Source organism: Eubalaena glacialis, chromosome 1 (assembly GCF_028564815.1).
Source record: "Eubalaena glacialis isolate mEubGla1 chromosome 1, mEubGla1.1.hap2.+ XY, whole genome shotgun sequence".
Classification (NCBI taxonomy): domain Eukaryota; kingdom Metazoa; phylum Chordata; class Mammalia; order Artiodactyla; family Balaenidae; genus Eubalaena; species Eubalaena glacialis.
This window is the reverse complement of record NC_083716.1, coordinates 54431832-54450715: the sequence shown is the minus strand read 5'-3', so window position 1 is coordinate 54450715 and position 18884 is coordinate 54431832. Positions and strand designations below refer to the sequence as shown.

The following is an 18884-nucleotide window of genomic DNA, read 5'->3' as shown; positions in this document are numbered from 1 at the left end:
GGTTATGTCAAAGAGTGTTTTTCCTATGTTTTCCTCTAAGAGTTTTATAGTGTCTGGTCTTACACTTAAGTCTTTAATCCATTTGGAGTTTATTTTTGTGTATGATGTTATGTGGTGTTCTAATTTCATTCTTTTACATGTAGCTATCCAGTTTTCCCAGCACCACTTATTGAAGAGGCTGTCTTTTCTCCATTGTATGTTCTTGCCTCCTTTTTTTGTAAATTAGGTGCCCATATGTGCGTGGGTTTATCTCTGGGTATTCTATCCTGTACCATTGACCTATATTTCTGTTTTTGTGCCAGTACCATACTGTCTTGATTACTGTAGCTTTGTGGTATAGTTTGGAGTTGGGGAACCTGATTCCTCCAACTCCATTTTTCTTTCTCAAGATAGCTTTGGCTATTCGGGGTTTTTTGTGTTTCCATACAAATTGTGAGACTTTTTGTTCTAATTCTGTGAAGAATGCCATTGGTAGTTTGATAGGGATTTCATTGAATCTGTAGATTGCTTTGGGTAGTATAGTCATTTTCACAGTATTGATTCTTCCAATCCAAGAACATGGTATATTTCTCCATCTGTTTATGTCATCTCTGATTTTTTCTTCAGTGTTTTATAGTTTTCTGAGTACAAGTCTTTCACCTCCTTCAGCAGGTTTATTCCTAGATATTTTATTCTTTTTGTTGCAATGGTTAATGGGAGTGTTTCCTTAATTTCTCTTTCTGAATTTTCATTGTTGGTGTATAGGAATGCAAGAGATTTCTGTGCATTAATTTTTATCCTGCAAACTTACCAAATTCATTGATTAGTTCTAGCAGTTTTCTGGTTGCATCTTTAGGTATTTCTAAGTATAGTATCATGTCATTGGCAAACAGTGACAGTTTTACTTCTTCTTTTCCAATTTGTGTTCCTTTTATTTCTTTTTCTTCTCTGATTGCCGTGGCTAGGACTTCCAAAACTATGCTGAATAATAGTGGCGAAGGTGGACATCCTTGTCTTGTTCCTGATCTTAGTGCAAATGCTTTCAGTTTTTCACCATTGATATGATGCTTGCTGTGGGTTTTTCACATATGGCCTTTATTATGTTGAGGTAAGTTCCCTCTATGCCCATTTATGGAGAGTTTTTATCATAAGTGGGGGTTGAATTTTGTCCGAAGCTTTTTCTGCATCTGTTGAGATGATCATATGGTTTTTATTCCTTAATTTGTTAATGTGGTGTATCACATTGATTGATTTGCATATATTGAAGTATCCTTGCATCACTGGGATGAATCCCACTTGATCATGGGGTCTGATCCTTTTAATGTGCTGTTGGATTCTGTTTGCTAGTATTTTGTTTATGATTTTTGCATCTATGTTCATCAGTGATATCTGTCTATAATTTTCTTTTTTTATGATATCTTTGTCTGGTTTTGGTATCAGGGTGATGGTGGTTTTGTAGAATGAATTTGAGAGTGTTTCTCCCTCTGCAATATTTTGGAAGAGTTTGAGAAGGATCCGTGTTAGCTCTTCTCTAAATGTTTGATAGAATTCACCTGTGAAGCCATCTGGTCCTGGACTTTTGTTCGTTGGAAGATTTTAAATTATGGTTTCAATTTCATTATTTGTGATAGGTCTGTTTATATTTTCTAATTCTTCCTGGTTCAGTCTTGGAAAATTATACCTTTCCAAGAATTTGTCCATATCTTCGTGGTTGTCCATTTTATTGGCATATAGTTGTTTGTAGTAGTCTCTTATAATCCTTTGTATTTCTGCAGTGTCAGTTGTGATTTCTCCTTTTTCATTTCTAATTTTATTGATTTGCATCCTCTCCCTTTTTTCTTGTTGAGTCTGGCTAAGGGTTTATCAATTTTGTTTATCTTAGAGAACCAGCTTTTAGTTTTATTGATCTTTGCTATTGTTTTCTTTTATTTCTGCTCTGATCTTTATGATTTCTTTCCTTCTACTGACTTTGGGTTTTCTTCGTTCCTCTTTCCCTAGTTGTTTTAAGTGTAGGGTTAGATTGTTTATTTGAGATTTTTCTTGTTTCTTGAGGTGAGATTGAGTTGCTATTAACTTCCCTCTTAGAACTGCTTTGGCTGCATCCCACAGGTTTTGGGTTGTTGTATTTTCATTGTCATTTGTTTCTATGTATTTTTTGATTTCCTCTTTGATTTCTTCAGTGATCTCTTGGTTGTTTTGTAGCACACTGTTTAGCTTCCATGTATTTGTGTTTTTTACAGTTTTTTTCCCCTGTAATTGATTTCCAGTCTCATAGCATTGTGGTCAGAAAAGATGCTTGATATGATTTCAGTTTTCTTAAATTTTCTGAGGCTTGACTTGTGACCCAAGATGTGATCTATCCTGGAGAATGTCCATGTGCACTTGAGAAGAAAGTGTATTCTGCCACTTTTGGGTGGAATGTTCTATAAATATCAATTAGATCTATCTGGTCTATTGTGTCATTTAAAGCTTGTGTTTCCTTATTTATTTTCTGTTTGGATGACCTGTCCATTGGTGTGAGTGGGGTGTTAAAGTCCCTTACTATTATTGTGTTACTGTTGATTTCACCTTTCATTGTTGTTAGCATTTGCCGTATGTATTGAGATGCTCCTATGTTGGGTGCATAAACATTTATAATTGTTATATCTTCTTCTTGGATTGACCCTTTGATCATTATGTAGTGTCCCTCCTTATTTCTTGTAACAGTCTTTATTTTAAAGTCTCTTTTATCTGATATGAGTATTGCTACTCCAGCTTTCTTTTGATTTCCATTTGCATGGAATATCTTTTTCCATCCCTTCACTTTCAGTCTGTATGTGTCCCTAGGTCTGAAGTGGGTCTCTTGTAGCCAACATATATACAGGTCTTGTTTTTGTATCCATTCAGCCAGTCTGTGTCTTTTGGTTGGGGTATTTAATCCATTTTCATTGAAGGTTATTATTGATATGTATGTTCCTAGTCCCATTTTCTTAATTGTTTTGGGTTTGTTTTTGTGGGTGGTCTTCTTCTCTTGTGTTTCCCGTTTAGAGAAGTTTCTTTAGCATTTGTTGTAAAGCTGGTTTGGTGGTGCTGAATTCTCTTAGCTTTTGCTTGTCTGAAAAGCTTTTGACTTCTCCATCGAATCTGAATGAGATCCTTGCCGGGTAGAGTAGTCTTGGTTGTAGGTTGTTCTCTTTCATCACTTTAAGTATATCCTGCCACTCCCTTCTGGCCTGCAGAGTTTCCATTGAAAAATCAGCTGATAACCTTATGGGGATTCCTTTGTATGTTATTTTTTTTTCCCTTGCTGCTTTTAATATTTTTCTTTGAATTTAATTTTTGTTAGTTTGATTAATATGTGTCTTGGTTTTTCCTAGGGTTTATCCTGTATGGGACTCTTTCTGCTTCCTGGACTTGGGTGACTATTTCCTTTCTCATGTTAAGGATGTTTTCAACTATAATCTCTTCAAATATTTTCTCAGACCCTTTCTTTTTCTCTTCTTCTTCTGGGACCCCTATAATTCGAATGTTGGTGCATTTAGTGTTGTGTCCCAGTAGTCTCTGAGATTGTCTTCAATTTTTTCATTCTTTTTTCTTTATTCTGCTCCTTGGCAGTTATTTCCACCGTTTTGTCTTCCAGCTCACTTATTCATACTTCTGCCTCAGTTATTCTGTTATTGATTCCTTCTAGTGTATCTTTCATTTCAGTTATTGTGTTGTTCATCTCTGTTTGTTTGTTCTTTAGTTCTTCTAGATCTTTGTTAAACATTTCTTGTATTTTCTGAATCCATGCTTCCATTCTATTTCTGAAATTATGGATCATCTTTACTCTCATTACTGTGAATTCTTTTTCAGGTAGATTGCCTATTTTCTCTTCCTTTATTTGGTCTTGTAGGTTTTTACCTTGCTCGTTCATCTGTGACATATTTTTTTGCTGTCTCATTTTTTTTTTTTAATGAGTGGGATTGTGTTCCTGTCTTACTGGTTGTTTGGCCTGAGGCTTCCAACACTGGAGTTTGTAAGCTATTGGGTAAGGCTGGGTCTTGGTGCTGAGATGAGGACCTCCGTGAAACCTCACTCCAGTGAATATTCCTTGGGGTCTGAGGTTTCCTGTTAGTCCAGTGGTTCGGACTCAGAGCTCCCACTGCAGGAGCTTCAGCCCAACCCTGGGCTTGAGAACCAAGATCCTTCAAGCTGCGTGGGGCAGCAAAAAAAAAAAAAAAAAAAAAAAGAAGAAAAGAACAGTAAGGTAAAAAAATAAAATTAGACTAGGAAACTAACAGATATATTAGAAAGAATATAAAAATAAAAATATAGATGAATCAACATCCGGAAGGTACATCAGTACCACAATAGTAAAAAAGAGGAGGAGGGAAAAGAAAAGAAAAGGGTGGGGGGGAAGGCCTTTGTTTTGGGGGTGCGGGGCCTAAGTAAGGGTGAGGTTTGGGCTGTGGGCAGGGCCAATGCTCAGGACCCACTGGGCTGTAAAAGGCCCTGGGGGTTGTGAGGTGGTGAGGCTTAGGCTCAAGGGACAGAAGGGACCGAGGCGTGCCCCTCACTCTTGGTCTCAGAGGGCAGGGGACCTCACCTGGGGTCCCAGCAGGCTTCCTGGGCTTGAGTGGGTGGGGCAAATGCCCTCCTCTCCTCTCCTGATCCCCTCCTGCCTGCCTCTCCTGTTCTCCTCTCAGCCTCCTTCTTATGCCCCCAAGGACCCACGCAGTCTGGAGGGGACTTGGAGGGTGGGGGATTGGCCTGGGAGCTCAGCAGGCTCCCTGGGCCCGAGTGGGCTGGGCAGTCGCCCTATGTTCCTCTCCCACTCCTCCCAGAGGGCTCCTCCCACCTGCCTCTCCTGATCTCCCCGGCCTCCCTCCTATGCCCCCAGGACCCACGTGGCCTGGATGGGGCTTTGGAGGGGGGCGGTACCGGCTTGGGAGCTCAGCAGGCTCGCTGTGCCTGAGTGGGCCAGGCGATCATCCTCTGCTTCTCTCTTGCTCTTCCAGGAGAGTCCCTCCCGCCTGCCTCTCCTGATCTCCCCAGCCTCAGGGGTGCCGATCCTGTTTGGCTTCCACTTCTCCTCCCACCTCAGTCCCCCTACGTCCTACCGGTTCATTTTGGGGTTCCTCCCGTCTCCTTGGGCGTCAGAGTTCCCCACCAGCAGCTGGCAGGCGCCCTACTTGTGGGAAGATGCTAATTCCACGTCTTCCCACACATCCATCTTGACTCTGCCTCAACAACCATATTTAAATGGCTTCTAGCCTGTAAAGGTATTTTGCTAATCCTAAAAGCTTGCATCACCAGATTCTTAACTTTTCTTAGAGAATTGTCATGTCATGAACTCAGTGGGGGAAGGAGAAAACTGCTTCATGAATCTGACATTTGCAAGTCAGGCATGTGAAGATGGATTTAGGGTCTAAGCTGTGCTTCACCTTTCCTTCCTTAGGTGTTTCTGCTCTTCCTATCTAGAATTCATTTTCCTCTGCCAATTAAATCATGCCCATTCAAGATGTAACTCCAATACCAACCCTTTGGGAAGCCTTTAGAGATAACTATAGCGTGAATTAAGCTCTCCCTTTCTTTGATTGTCTACTGCAATTATTATCTGTAATAGCCCATTTAGCACTCTTGTTCCTACAACAAAATCTGTGTTCCCACAGTGTGCAGTGTTGTGCTGGCAACAGAGAAAACCTCCATAAGTCACATTCAGGCTCAAGTCAGTACTTAAGGGGGAAAACCAGTCATTGTTTTAATTCATTAATAAATTAACTTTCATTGCAAAATCTGCAGGGATTTCTGTCTTCCAGCCTTACATTTTCTTCCCGTTTTGCCTTTAATGAATTAACCACCACTAGTTCCCACTGTGCGTTTAATTACTGTACTGATTGCTCACTATATATGCTACATGATGCGGAAAAAATACAGGACTTAAAAGCAAAGCACTCTCCCTGACCTCCCTGGGGAGAGACCAAAACCCATAAAAATATGAGAAAACACATTAAACTACATATAACAAGTGCCAGATGAGCGGTCTGGATAATTGCACAGCCTTTGTGGTCCCAAGTGAATGGTCGCTGTTCCTCAAGCCAGCAACTGCACTTCCTTGTCCTGAGTCCTTGAACTTTGCTCATGGTGCTTGGAATCCCTATCCTAAGCACTATCTCTGTTCATCTTAAGCCTAACATTCCTTTATCCTTCATGCCATCTCTTTCTGAATATTTTCCCTAATTATTGTTTTGTTTTCTCCTCCCTTTGCCTCCATTTTGTGGAGTTGATTTTCTGCTCTTCTTATAAAATTCTAAGCACTTTACCTAAAATTGCTTTTGGAACTCATCTCATGTCCTAACTTATAAACATTTATTCATATAGAGTTTTTCTTTCTATGATGATAACAAAATGTGCACACTTGGCTATACAGAACATTTAGAAAAACACTCATGTTATAAAAAGATCATTCTTCTATAAACATCTATTGTGTGCACCTCTGTGTCAGGCTGTCTGTAAGACTGTGGATCAGCGATGTGAAGACCTGCTCCACCCCCACAAGCTCATGGTCCAGTAAGATGGGAGGTTCGTGAGCTGATGTGGTGGGAGAGTGATGCCTGATAAGGAGGTACTGTGGAGTAAGGGAGAGCCTTGGAAAACAAATGAGAATACATGGGAATATTTGGCCCCTTCTAGTTTACTTACTTGGACCTTTATCCATGTAATTTTTTGAAGACAACAGGGAGCTCTATAACAATTTTATTTAGCAGATATCATTCCTAGAAACAGAAGGTGCTCCTTGAATTTTAAAAACATGACAAAATGGTACCATATACCGTAGCCACCTTAGTGTATTAGACTATCTTAAAAGTGATGCAGTTTTAAAGTGTTTTTGGTTTTTGGTTTTTTTATTTTATTTTATTTATTTATTTATTTTTGGCTGTGTTGGGTCTTCGTTTCTGTGCGAGGGCCCTCTCCAGTTGCGGCGAGCGGGGGCCACTCTTCATCGCGGTGCGCGGGCCTCTCACTGTCTCGGCCTGGCCTCTCCCGTTACAGAGCACAGGCTCCAGACGCGCAAGCTCAGTAGTTGTGGCTCACGGGCTTAGTTGCTCCGTGGCATGTGGGATATTCCCAGACCAGGGCTCGAACCCGTGTCCCCTGCATTGGCAGGCGGATTCTTAACCACTGCGCCACCAGGGAAGCCCAGTGATGCAGTTTTAAAACATAAACACTGGGTTCTGAATATGTTGGATAAGTTTATAGATGAGAGTTCTATGTCTGATTGTTAAGGTACCCCAAGGATATTTAGGGCCATAAGTTTTATAGTTTGGAGTTGGATCTTATCTGTTATCTAGTTCTCACAAATGTCCCATGTTTCCCCTTCAGAACAAAGCACTCAGCTGGATATATTAGGGCATACCGTGTCACCTTAGGGCACAGAAAGAAAATCAGGATTATACCTTGTTTATTTTTCTCATTTTTACTTATGCTCTATTTTATATGTTTGCAATATATTGTATATGTTAAAAATTAAACAAATATATACATACATGTACTTATAAGCAGGTCTATAAATATTGGAGGCTGTCATCCAAAATTATTACCATCTCTTTGGACTGTGTTTGGTTGTAAGTAATAGAAAGGCTAACAGTGACTTAGACACAGTATACTTATGATTTACCTTACAAAAGTGTGTAGGTGGTCTTAGAGTTAGTATAGCAGCCTAGTGATTTCATTAAGGAATTTTTCTATCTTTCCACTCACATATTTGGCATGATGCCTTACAAGTATATAATTTCACCTCATGGTGAATTTTATTTACCTTTCCCAACACCTCTGTGATTTTAGGTGAGTAGTGCTATATGGGTACTATATAGTGAAATGCATGGGTAAATTCTTAAGATTTCAAATTTACTGATAACTGCATTTTATTTATCTATAGAAGGACCAAGACTAATATTCTGTTGCATACTAAATCAAGTTACTTAAAATATTTAATAAAGATGTTCTCTTAGAATTTAGTCAAGTCATTGTGAGGGATAAGCATGTGTATTTTAAATCAATTTTGGGATTCTCTAAGGTATGGAAATAGAAAACGTGAGGGCATGTTAGACCTGACATCTCTGTACTCCCCCACCTTGGGCCTTTGCAGAGGCATTTTACTTGGTTCTGATCCTGTGTCTTGTGCTGATGGATGGTAAAGTGATAGAGAAAGTGGTTGGTAGAATAGGGCGGTAACCACCAGAGACAGTAGTTGTCAGATGGAAACTAATTGATTGTGATTGCTTTGCCATTGTATTGCTCTTGGAGTCTGTAGCTTGTTAAAACCACTGATTATAAAATAAGGATCTCCCTTTTTATGCTGTAGTTTATGTTAATGAAAAGCTGTTCTTAGAGGAATGATCAGTGAATATCAATAAATGGATAATAAGAAACTAAAGGAAAACAACTGATCATGAATTAATATACTTCAGCGGTCAGAGTAGTAGTCAACTGTGTGGTGGTTCTTACTGAATTTTTGGCTCAGAGCTCTTGAATTTTAAATATTTCCCATAGAAAGAGAGATTGAGTCTGTGTAACTATTTATCACATACTGTCTTGAATAACAAATCTTCCCTGTAGAGAAGATCTTCTGGAAAACAAACAAACAAACAAAAAATGTGTCTGTTTTGCAGAGCCTTTATTTCATGCCAAAGTATTAACAGGCAAATATTTTGAAGTAGAAAAAAATGAGTTCCCATTGTATGATTAAGAAAGAGAAGATTAGAAGTGGATTTTTCAATGCTCACAGTATATGAATAGCATATGAGTAGGGTCTGTGTGAATCTGAAGGCAACGTGGTTATTTTGCAATATTTATCAATATTAAAACGACTATACTAAAATGATAACATTAATGTGAAAATTATGTCTAACTTTTTATTGTAAGATATGCATTAACTTTTAGATGATTATAATGATATCTTTAATGATCATATCTTTCATCAATGGTGTTTAAACTTTAATGATGTTAGAGTTATCAGATTTTTTTTTTAATTGGGGTATAGTTGTTTTATAATGTTGTGTTAGTTTCTACTGTACAATGGAGTTCCCTGTGCTATACAGCAGGTTCTTATTAGTTATCTATTTTATACATATTAGTGTATATATGTCAATCCCGGTCTCCCAATTCATCCCCCCCCACCCCCTGCTTTCCCCCCCCCCCTTGAGTTATCAGATTTATTGAAGACATTTTTACTGAGCACCAATTCTGATTAAGGCTCAATCTCTGACCTCAAGGAACTTACAGACTAAAACAGACAAAGGTGTAAATAAATGGTTACTTGCAGCATTGAATACAGTGATGCAAGCAATAAAAGGTTCTGGGGGACACAAGGGGAAGATGACATAAGCTCTGAAGAATTGCTGGATGTTTTCCAGCAAAGAAAAAGATGGTCCAGGAAGAAGGATCAGTGTGATAGTTCCTGGTATTGGGGAAATAGGATAATAGTTGGAAATGAAGTTGTGTGTTTTAGGATGCAAGAAGATGAGGCTAGACAGGCAAAATTCTACCTGGTCTATGTTTTTCTTTGCTCTACTTAGGAATTTGGAGTTCTTCCTATGGGAAAGGGGCCCATTGAGGCTTTTTAGGTTTGGGGAGAACATGAGTGAATTTTCTTTCTGGATAATAACTCTCCCCTCCATTCGGATGGTGGGCAGGAAGAGGCTCATTGTGACCTCCAGTTAGTAAACTGGTACAATGGCCCATGCTGTTGAACATTATTATTAATCTATATCTATGTAAAGGAAATAAAAAGAGCTTACATGCTGAATCATGTATCCATCTTTGACTTTTTAAATATACTTTTCTTGAATATTGTAGTGAAATTGGTGCTAATATTTTAGTTGCTTAAAACTCTGAAACAAGAATGTGTACACGTTATAACAGATTTTTCATCCAGTAGAGCGCATATGCTTATACTTATTATTAGTTTCATATTTAGGAAGCTGATATGGACATATAACTTAATTCAAAAAAGTAAGTGATTATGATTTAAAAAACACATGTTTAAGATAATGCTAAAAAATGACAATAATTTAGTCTTGTTAAATATTTACCAGAATCATTCCTCACATTTGAGATTCTGTTTCAGAATTTGGAACATTTGCATTTTAATTACATAATAAAAGGAAAAAGTGAAAGAATAATTGGCTTAGCTATTAGTGAATTACAGCCATAACTTAAAAAAGATAAAACACACACACACACAGAAACTGACATTGGTTTCCATAGAAGAGTTACAGTATTATGTACGTTGATCAGATATTTAATGACGTTTGACAACAGTTAAGGGAAAGGGATGTTGTTTCAATCCTTTAATACAACATGTTTCTTAACACTGAAATGAATGAAAGTGAATTTGAGATATTTGACTGTAGGGTCATTCAACTTTTACTGGTAATGTGTCCTCTGATGGGACTTGTCTAGAGTGATTCCAATTGTTAAAATCTTGTGGAGAAAGAAGACAGTTGAATCCGGTAGTTGTCTTAGTCCTAGCTGCTATAACAGAATACCATGAACTGGGAGGCTTAAAAACAACAGAAATTTATTTCTCACAGTTCTGGATGCTGGGAAGCCTAAGATCAAGGTGCCTGTGGATTCAGTGTCTGGTTAGGACTTCCTAGTTCATAGAGGGCTATTTTCTTGCTGTGTCTTCACATGACTGGAATGGGCGAGGGAGCTCTCTGGGGTCTCTTTTACAAGGGTATGAATCCCACTCATGACCTAATTACCTCCCAAAGGCCCCACCTCCTAAAACCATCACATTGGGGGTTAGTTTCAATATATGAATTCTGGGGGGACACAAACATTCAGTCGATAAAATGGTCATATCCAGTTGTGTTTTTTCAGTACAGTGAAGGTTCCATCCTGTCTGGCTGGAGTCAGCAGCCATAAGAAGGTCTCAGTGCACAGGTCCAGCCCAATGACAGGAGATGGTGGTGTCAGAATGAACTTCTGACAGCCTTTCTCTGTGTTTTTCAACAGATACGACGACATATTCCACTGAGCGATCTGAGCACTTCAAACCCTGCCGAGACAAGGACCTTGCCTACTGTCTGAATGATGGCGAGTGCTTTGTGATCGAAACGTTGACCGGATCCCATAAACACTGTCGGTAAGTCACTGTGGCGACTGGCACTGAGGGTAGGTCCTCAGAGAGGCCTGGAGGTGGAAGGGGGTGCTGAGCTCCAGGAATATACAATGTGATACATATAGTCTGGTGTTTGAATAGCAGAATCAATAGTTTTAATATGGGAAGGAACAAGGCTGGTATCTTTAGTATTTGAGGAAGGAAAACTGAATTAAAGTAGAAGATGTTTCACCTGATCAAGTAAAGGAAGGTTTACTTTTATATGTAACAGTTTAATAGAAATAATTATTTACTCACTTTAGAAGCCTATATTTTTGGTGTGGGATTTAGGCACATATGCTCATACTCAGAAATAATCTCTTCCTGCAGACCTACAGATTGTGGCATGGCAAAGAAACTGCTCAGCTAAGATCTAGAGTCTCAATGCTTACTGTGAACCAAACCCCAGAGACTCTAACTGTGTCCAAAGAAAACTGCATCTTATTTTGACTCTGCTCTCGTTTATTAATTTCAGTCCTTTTTTTTTTTTTTTTTTTTTTAACACCTCTGATGATGAAATTCTCTCCAGCAAGGTGTTGTAAATGAAATCATAGTCCTGTTATAGTCTAGGTAGAGAACAGGGAAAATTGCCAGTGGAGATCAAGAAGGTGTTTAATTGGTTTTTAGAAACAAAAGGTTATATAACTGCTAAAAATAAAAACAAGTGGAGGTAAATAGTGGTCTTGTAGACACTGCAGCTTTAAGGCTCCATAGAAGAATCAAATTAGCATCTAAAAAAATATTTCCCACCAAGCTTTTATTTCCAGCGCTACCCTGGTAATTTGTTTTTCCTTGCAATTGTATGTGCTTCAGTGATCATATATATCCACACCCCTTTCCTTCTCTTTATTTACTCTTCTCATATGACACAGTTATTAAATTAATTATTCCGAATCGTGAAGCATGGAAAATTATGACTTTCTTCTCTCGCTATTGCTATTATAAAACTTTATTCCATGTTGTTTTATAAAGATGGCACAGAGGAATGCACCTTATAGTTATGAACTTAGAGTGTGTCAGCAAATCCTGCCTGGCTCCACAGGCTACCTTCAGTTCATAGTGGACAGTGGCACAGGTTTGGAAGAGCTGATCGGTGATAGTGGCCGATCTCCATAAGAGCCACTGTGTATCCCGTCGCCTTTCATCACCCTTGACATGGTGGCTTTCATGTGACTTGGGCAGTGCTGTTACATTGACTTCATTTGCAAAAGTTACCACCCATTTCTGTCCTCTGAAAACCTGAGCTGGGGATCAAGGGCAGTGGGAATGGTTCCTCCCCACATTTCTCTTTTCTTGTTATGTTTATTAGATCAATGCAGACACAGGTAGAAAGCACACAGGTAGAAAGCACACAGGTGACTTGAAGACCTCAAGGGAAAAGCCAAGAATGAGGTACCATTTCAAAGCACGAAGTGCATCCGTGCTCTTATCGATGATCAGCTGTGTGTTAATGTTACCTTTGTCAATCCAGTGGTGTCATATGTGGAAGTGGGCAGTGCCATCAAATAAGTTTGAATTTATAATTGATTGATGAAGGGATGAATCAGAAGCCTCACCTAAAGCAGTGACTTTTGCGATGGTGTTTTACCCCAAGGAAGTTTCAAATCAGGCCCCACCACTATACGCAGGCAGGTCTGATTCATCATTTCAAAAACTGAGAATGTTGAAAAAAACAAAAGAAGTCCTATTTGTTTTTAACATACAGCCTCACTATAGTCTCTGTTAAGTTCACAGGTGTATTAGTTTGCTAGGGCTGCTGTAACATAGCACTGCAGATTGGGTGGTGTAAACAACAGAAATATATTTTATCACAGTTCTGGAGTCTAGAAGTCTGAGATCAAGGTGTTGGCAGGGTTGTTTCCTTCTGAGGGCCACGAGGGAAGGATCCCTTTCAGGCCTCTCTCCTTGGCTTGTAGATGGCCATCTTCTCCCTGTGTCTTTTCATTTTCTTTCCTCTGTACAAGTCTTTATTCAAATTTCCTTTTCTTAAAAGGACACCAGTCATATTGGATTAAGGTCCACTCTAATGACCCTATTTTAACTTGATTGCGTCTATAAAGACTCTTTCTCTAAATATGGTCACATTCCGAGGTACTGGAGGTTAGCACTTCAATATTGGTTATTTGGGAGACACAATCCAGTCTACGACAGTAGATCTCAGGTCCAGAAAAATAATCTTTTGCACATATGTACATGTCTGATTTATTTTTAACAGAGACAAGCAGAGATATATCTATGTTTTGGCTGGAACGATGTACATGTATAATAATTTTGGCCTCTGTCTTCATATTTCATGCATGTTTCAGCACAGACAACCTGTTATTTAACGTAGAGTCACAACATAGCTAATCATGACAAAAGACCAGCCTAAGACAGAACTGGAACTCCAATAGGTTAATAGGTGCATATAAATCTCCTACTAGTGCATATGAAGAAATCACACATTGCATGTGTCAGCTATTCATCTCCCAGGCTTTGCTGTGAATAAAAGGCTTACCATTTGTTCCTACATCAGCCACTTGTAAGAATTCCAATGTAGTTATTAATAATGTGCCATTTTATACAGTACTCTATTTAAGTAGTACGTTTCATTTATTCTCCTCCATTCGACAAATGTTTATTGAGCATCTCCTATCACAAAGATACTGTTGAATAAATACATACAGATATGAACTTAGGAATTAAATGGCACTGCACTTTGTAATGCACTTGGAGTAAGTGAAATACTTCATCTCCAGGAAATAAGGAAAACAAGGGAAATGACTTTCGTGTGATTGGCATGCTACCAGGGCTATCCTTCTGATGCATTACTAACTGGATTCTGTTGCAAGTTAAATAAACCACAAGTTAATAGATCAGAGCAGCAATATTAAGGGGTGTACCTGAATCTAGCTCATTTAGTAGTTTGCTTTTTACATGTCTCCAAAGATTAAACATTCAAATCTGAGAGAAGTTAAGATTATATATATATTTTTTAGTATTTAAAAGATAAATTGCAATCCAATTGTGAATTGAATCAAGATATCTTTTCCATGTTGTGAAAAATTGATCATGCTGAAACTCTTTTATGTTTCCTTGCCAAGGAAGAATAGTAACAAAGCTACCTAGATCATCCCTGATAGAGATCCTGAAAGTGTATGCCCCAAAATGTTAAAAGTTCGAATCTTGGGATAAGGGAGGGAGGTTTCATGGTTTTCTGCTGTTATTTTCTCACTTTTTAGTGCATTTTCAGATCTTTCAAAAGACTGTTTATGGTGAGAATAGTTAGAAATTATAGAGCAAGCTGATGAAAATTTAAGAGGAATACCAAGATCGTAAAAATAACTGGATAGATTTTAAAGAATAACAAATAGTCAAACTTGGTGTTGCTAAGTTTACAATATAAGTCATAGATTATTGGTTGACTGATTAGGAAACATAGAACCTGGTATGTTGTGGAGCTTAGTGTAGAATAAGGAGAGATTCATAAATCAGGGGGAAAATGAGAACCACTCCCACTGGTTGTTTGATAAACTTGGTTGACTGTTAGGTAAACCAAATCAAAGTTGGATTTTTAGCTCCTCCTTATATGCCAAAAGTTGTTCTTAATGAATTTAAGAGTTAATGTAACAAAGTATTAAGGAAAGCAGTAAATAAAATTACATGTTTATTTACATCAGCAATTGAAAGGACCTTTTGAGCAAAAAGCAATGAAAGGAAAAATTAACAGCCTTGACACGACATTGCTTTTTTGATCTGAATATCATAAATCAGAAACAAAATTGAAAGACAGATAAAGTGTCAGTAAACTGTACAACAAACATGGCAAAGAATCGATATTCTGAGGAAGTCACGTAGATCAATAAGAATAACACTAAAATTAAATCTCAGTAAGAAAATGGGCAAAAGAGGGGATCATCCTCTTCCCTTGAAAAGGAATCCAAGTAACCCGTAAGCATGACAAATACTCAGCCTCACAGAGAAATGCAAATTAACTTTTTTTGTTTGCCTATCATATATTTAATGATTTTACAAAGCAGATAGTTTGGTGAGGGTGCAGTAAATCACATCATCTTATTCACTACTTGAGGGAACGTATTTTGTTAAACATCTTCTGTAGGTGATGTTTCAGTGTGTTTCAACATCTTTGAATTTTTTCTAAGAATTTAGCCTACAGAAAATGTATTTTTAAGCATGTTTACCACAGGATTTGTAACAGCAAAACAAACAAACAAACGAAGAAAACCTGAATTTAGAGGTCTATATAAATTAGAATATATCTATACCTTGGATGAATTCAACGTAACTGCAATTTTCAGAATTTTAAGGATATGAAAATGCTCATTATATCATGTTATGTAGAAAAATCAGAATATAAAATTGTAAAGTTGAACATATGATAGCAGTCCAGTTCTGAAAAAAAGCTGAATAAAAAGGCTAATCGGATTTACAGCAATTGTCTTCTTTGAACCTTATGAGTTTTCCAAGATCACTACATTGTACATGTATTTCATTTATGTAACATCTGGTTAAGACACTTGACCCCGGCTTCTCATCTTTCCATTGAGAAAGATAGTGTCCCTGTCTCTGTTAAATCAAGGTCATTATAATTCACTATTATTAGGCTGATAAGAGAACTTTCAATTAAGCCATTCCAGATTAAACACTATCAAGTCCATTAGAATGTGCCTGCTCCTTTTATTAAAAATTCATTTATGCTCTTTATAATTTCCATGCTGAATTCATGTGTTTTGAAACATAAAAAAAAAAATGGATTGAGGAATAGGAAGGTACATCCTACAGAAATGAAGCTGGGTAGGGAAGGAAAGCAAATCACTAGAAACTCCTTGAATCAAAATATCCTGAATAAAAGCAGGATATTCTCTAATATATTTATTTTTATGCCATTTCTAGAAATTTTAAGAACTTTGGAAATGGTGCTTTTTGTAGCATATTTCACTAGAGTTGAAAGAGGTAGCCAGTTGTAACTGAAAATATTGCTAGGCATTTGAATGGGCCAAATGTGTTTGCAGGCCAAATTAAGTTAAAAGGATGTATCTCTTCTGAATTGAAGTTCATTAAATGTTGCACCAGCCTTGCTGCAAAAATGGATTTTCAAAACTTTGGAAAGGATAGCATTTGAGCTGAATTTGACCTGTGGTGATCATTTTGGAAGTCTATCACACAATTCATTTGAAGATGCTTGGATCACTTGAAACATGGAACTGCTGGAAAAAGAGGCGAACAGGCCAATAGCAACCACTGCCTGAGGCAATACTTCCATAAAGGGGCTGATGGACTGTGCAGCTAGCTGGGTAAAATGCTCGTAGGAGTTGGTGAGTGGAAGGTGGGGAGCATTTGAAAGGGGAGGAGAGCCCTACCAGGAACTGCTGTTCTTCACTGTGTCTAGTTCTGCTTCAGTAGGTTTTGAAATCAAAGTTTCCATGTTTAAGAGACTTGATTGGGCACAATGTAACGATATCCCTATGATATACTATATAAAATTACAGGATATCCCTGTCAGTGCTTTGCTCCATCACTTTGGAGGTCCATTAGCTCTTCCACTTAAGGCGGGTCCTCTTTATCCAAAGCTTCTCCAGTAAGTGCTCTGAGAGCAGCCACTAATGATTCCCTGTGGTTGTAGCAAGTCGGGATGGAAATGGGGTTTTCGCACAAGTCTCTGAGCTCCATTGACGGCAGAGAGTGGACGATGAAACGTCTACAACTCCAAGCCTAGTGTCAGAGTCTCTGTAGAGTGGAACTGAATAGCAGGGTAAGAGCCTTAGAAGAATGTTCAAGTTCATCTGGTAATTGTTTGTGAGAATGTTTGCCGCAGCCCAGATGTAATTTGAGTAATGTGCGACAGCTATGTTCATACCAGGTGGTCTACTGACTGCCCTTGGGAAGAAGAAGTGAGCCAGGTTATAACCATGCATCTTTTTCTTCTCTGTGGATGAAGTTTGTCAAAATCGTCTTATTAACTCAGAAAGCAAACAAACCAAGAACAACAACACAGGGAATATAATTTGGCAACTTCATGACACTTAGGCGGTGGTTTACTTCTTCTGGTTTAACTTGGCTGCATTCCACCCGAGCTGGTTTTTCTTAAAGGGCTACTGAAATATCAGAGGACCGGAAAAGCACATTTGATAAAGAATAATAACACATCTTTTAGTTAATGGCCAAAGGTTTCTTAACCTTATTTTAATGTTTTCTAACTTGATTGGCAGCTCTCCTTGAAGCATGAAATGGTGTTTCTTGAGGTAGTTGTCATGATTTGGGTTTTTTTTGTTGTATTGAAGAATTGATATACGTTTGTGTTTTTAAATCGCTTCCTTATATGACTTGGGGTAAGAGGTACATGAGGCAAATGTGGGTGTTCCAGATGAAAAGACTTGAGTTAAAAGCTCTACTCAGCTTTATACTGGCTGTGTGAGTTTTTTGGCAAGTGATTTAATCAGAACCTTCAGTCCTGTATTTAAAAAAAGAGAGAGAGAGCCAGCCAGGCACACTAATACCTGCCCTACAATGTTGATGCAAGAATTGAAAGCAGCAACATATAGAAAAATTCTAAATGTATAATAGACAGTATGTATAATAGTTCTTTCCTCTTCCTCCCTTCTCATATTGAAACCTAACAAAAGCATGTGTGCTGGAATCCTGTGAGAGGAATTGAGTGGGTATCATCTGCCTATTTAATTAGGAGACTTAGGCTTAAAAGGGGGCGATCAGTTGACTTGTGCCAGGGCTTCAAGCTGGGTACTCAGAGTTTCCCAGCACACAGCATTCAGCTTTGACCCACCAGTGGAAGTTAAAGAAAACTCACCCAGAAACTTATTTAAAAACACAATAATACCTGATCATGGGCAAGAACACTTTTCAGAATCAAGGATCATTGTAGCCCTTCAAGCAGTAAGTTTAGGAGCAAAGCAGGAACAAGAAGCCACCTTTTGTTAGGGGAATTCTCCCTGTTGACAATTCGTGAAGAGAGGAATCCCCTCTTACTCTTCAGGCCGTGCAGGCTGAGGACCCTTCAGGTATCTCCTCTACGGCAATGCTGGTTCTGCCGCCCTGGGCACTTTCCTGCATGCAGGGGTCACAGTCCTGTTATGGCAGGGACAGTCTGGGAGCTTGCACACAGAGTCAGAATGCTGTGATTACATATGCTGCAGTTTGAGTGGAGTATAGATTATTTTTACCAAGTTTATTTAAACAACTAAGAACATATATCCATAAATATCATTTTAGATAGTGATGGTCTGTTTGTATAGATGTGAACAGTACTAACCATGGTCCCACAGACCCTGCTGGGCAGGTTCCTCAGGCAAACATTCCAGTGAAAACCTTCTCAGATCAGGACAATGATGGCTCAGATGTTCTGCCTAATCTGGAGCAGTGAGGGAGTTTGCAGCACTCTGCCGCACTCTGTCTACTATTGAGAGGTCTCTTGCTCTAGCCTCAGTTTTAGAGCATTGGGCAGCATTTCACCTTCCTGAGGATGGTATTTCTTTCCAATTAACTTTGGTCTGGGCATCTTTTAAAAAATATAAAAGATGATTTAAGGACCTAATCACATTGTCTCTGTATATACCAAAATGGCAGTCTTTGTGTACTCTAATCATTATACCCAAATGGAAGAGCATCAGCAAATCTACCTGATAGAATAAACCCAGGGAATGTCTATATGGTGCTTTCTATGTGTCAGGCACCCATGGCAGCCCTGGAGAGAGGTTAGAAATGACTGAGGCCAAGGGCATTTCTCAGGTTATACAGCAATGGACCCAGGACTCAGACTAAG

The 18884-nt window shown here is 38.5% G+C and overlaps 1 protein-coding gene across 3 annotated transcripts in view; it reads left to right on the top strand.

Annotated features, from left to right (window-relative positions):
- Window positions 1–18884, top strand: part of NRG3 (neuregulin 3) — a 1094021-nt gene that overhangs the window by 475468 nt on the left and 599669 nt on the right. For all 3 annotated transcript variants that reach the window (XM_061196827.1, XM_061196818.1, XM_061196836.1), the window contains exon 2: window positions 10963–11092. In XM_061196827.1, the coding sequence (XP_061052810.1) occupies window positions 10963–11092 (130 nt within the window). The remainder of the gene's footprint in view (window positions 1–10962; window positions 11093–18884) is intronic.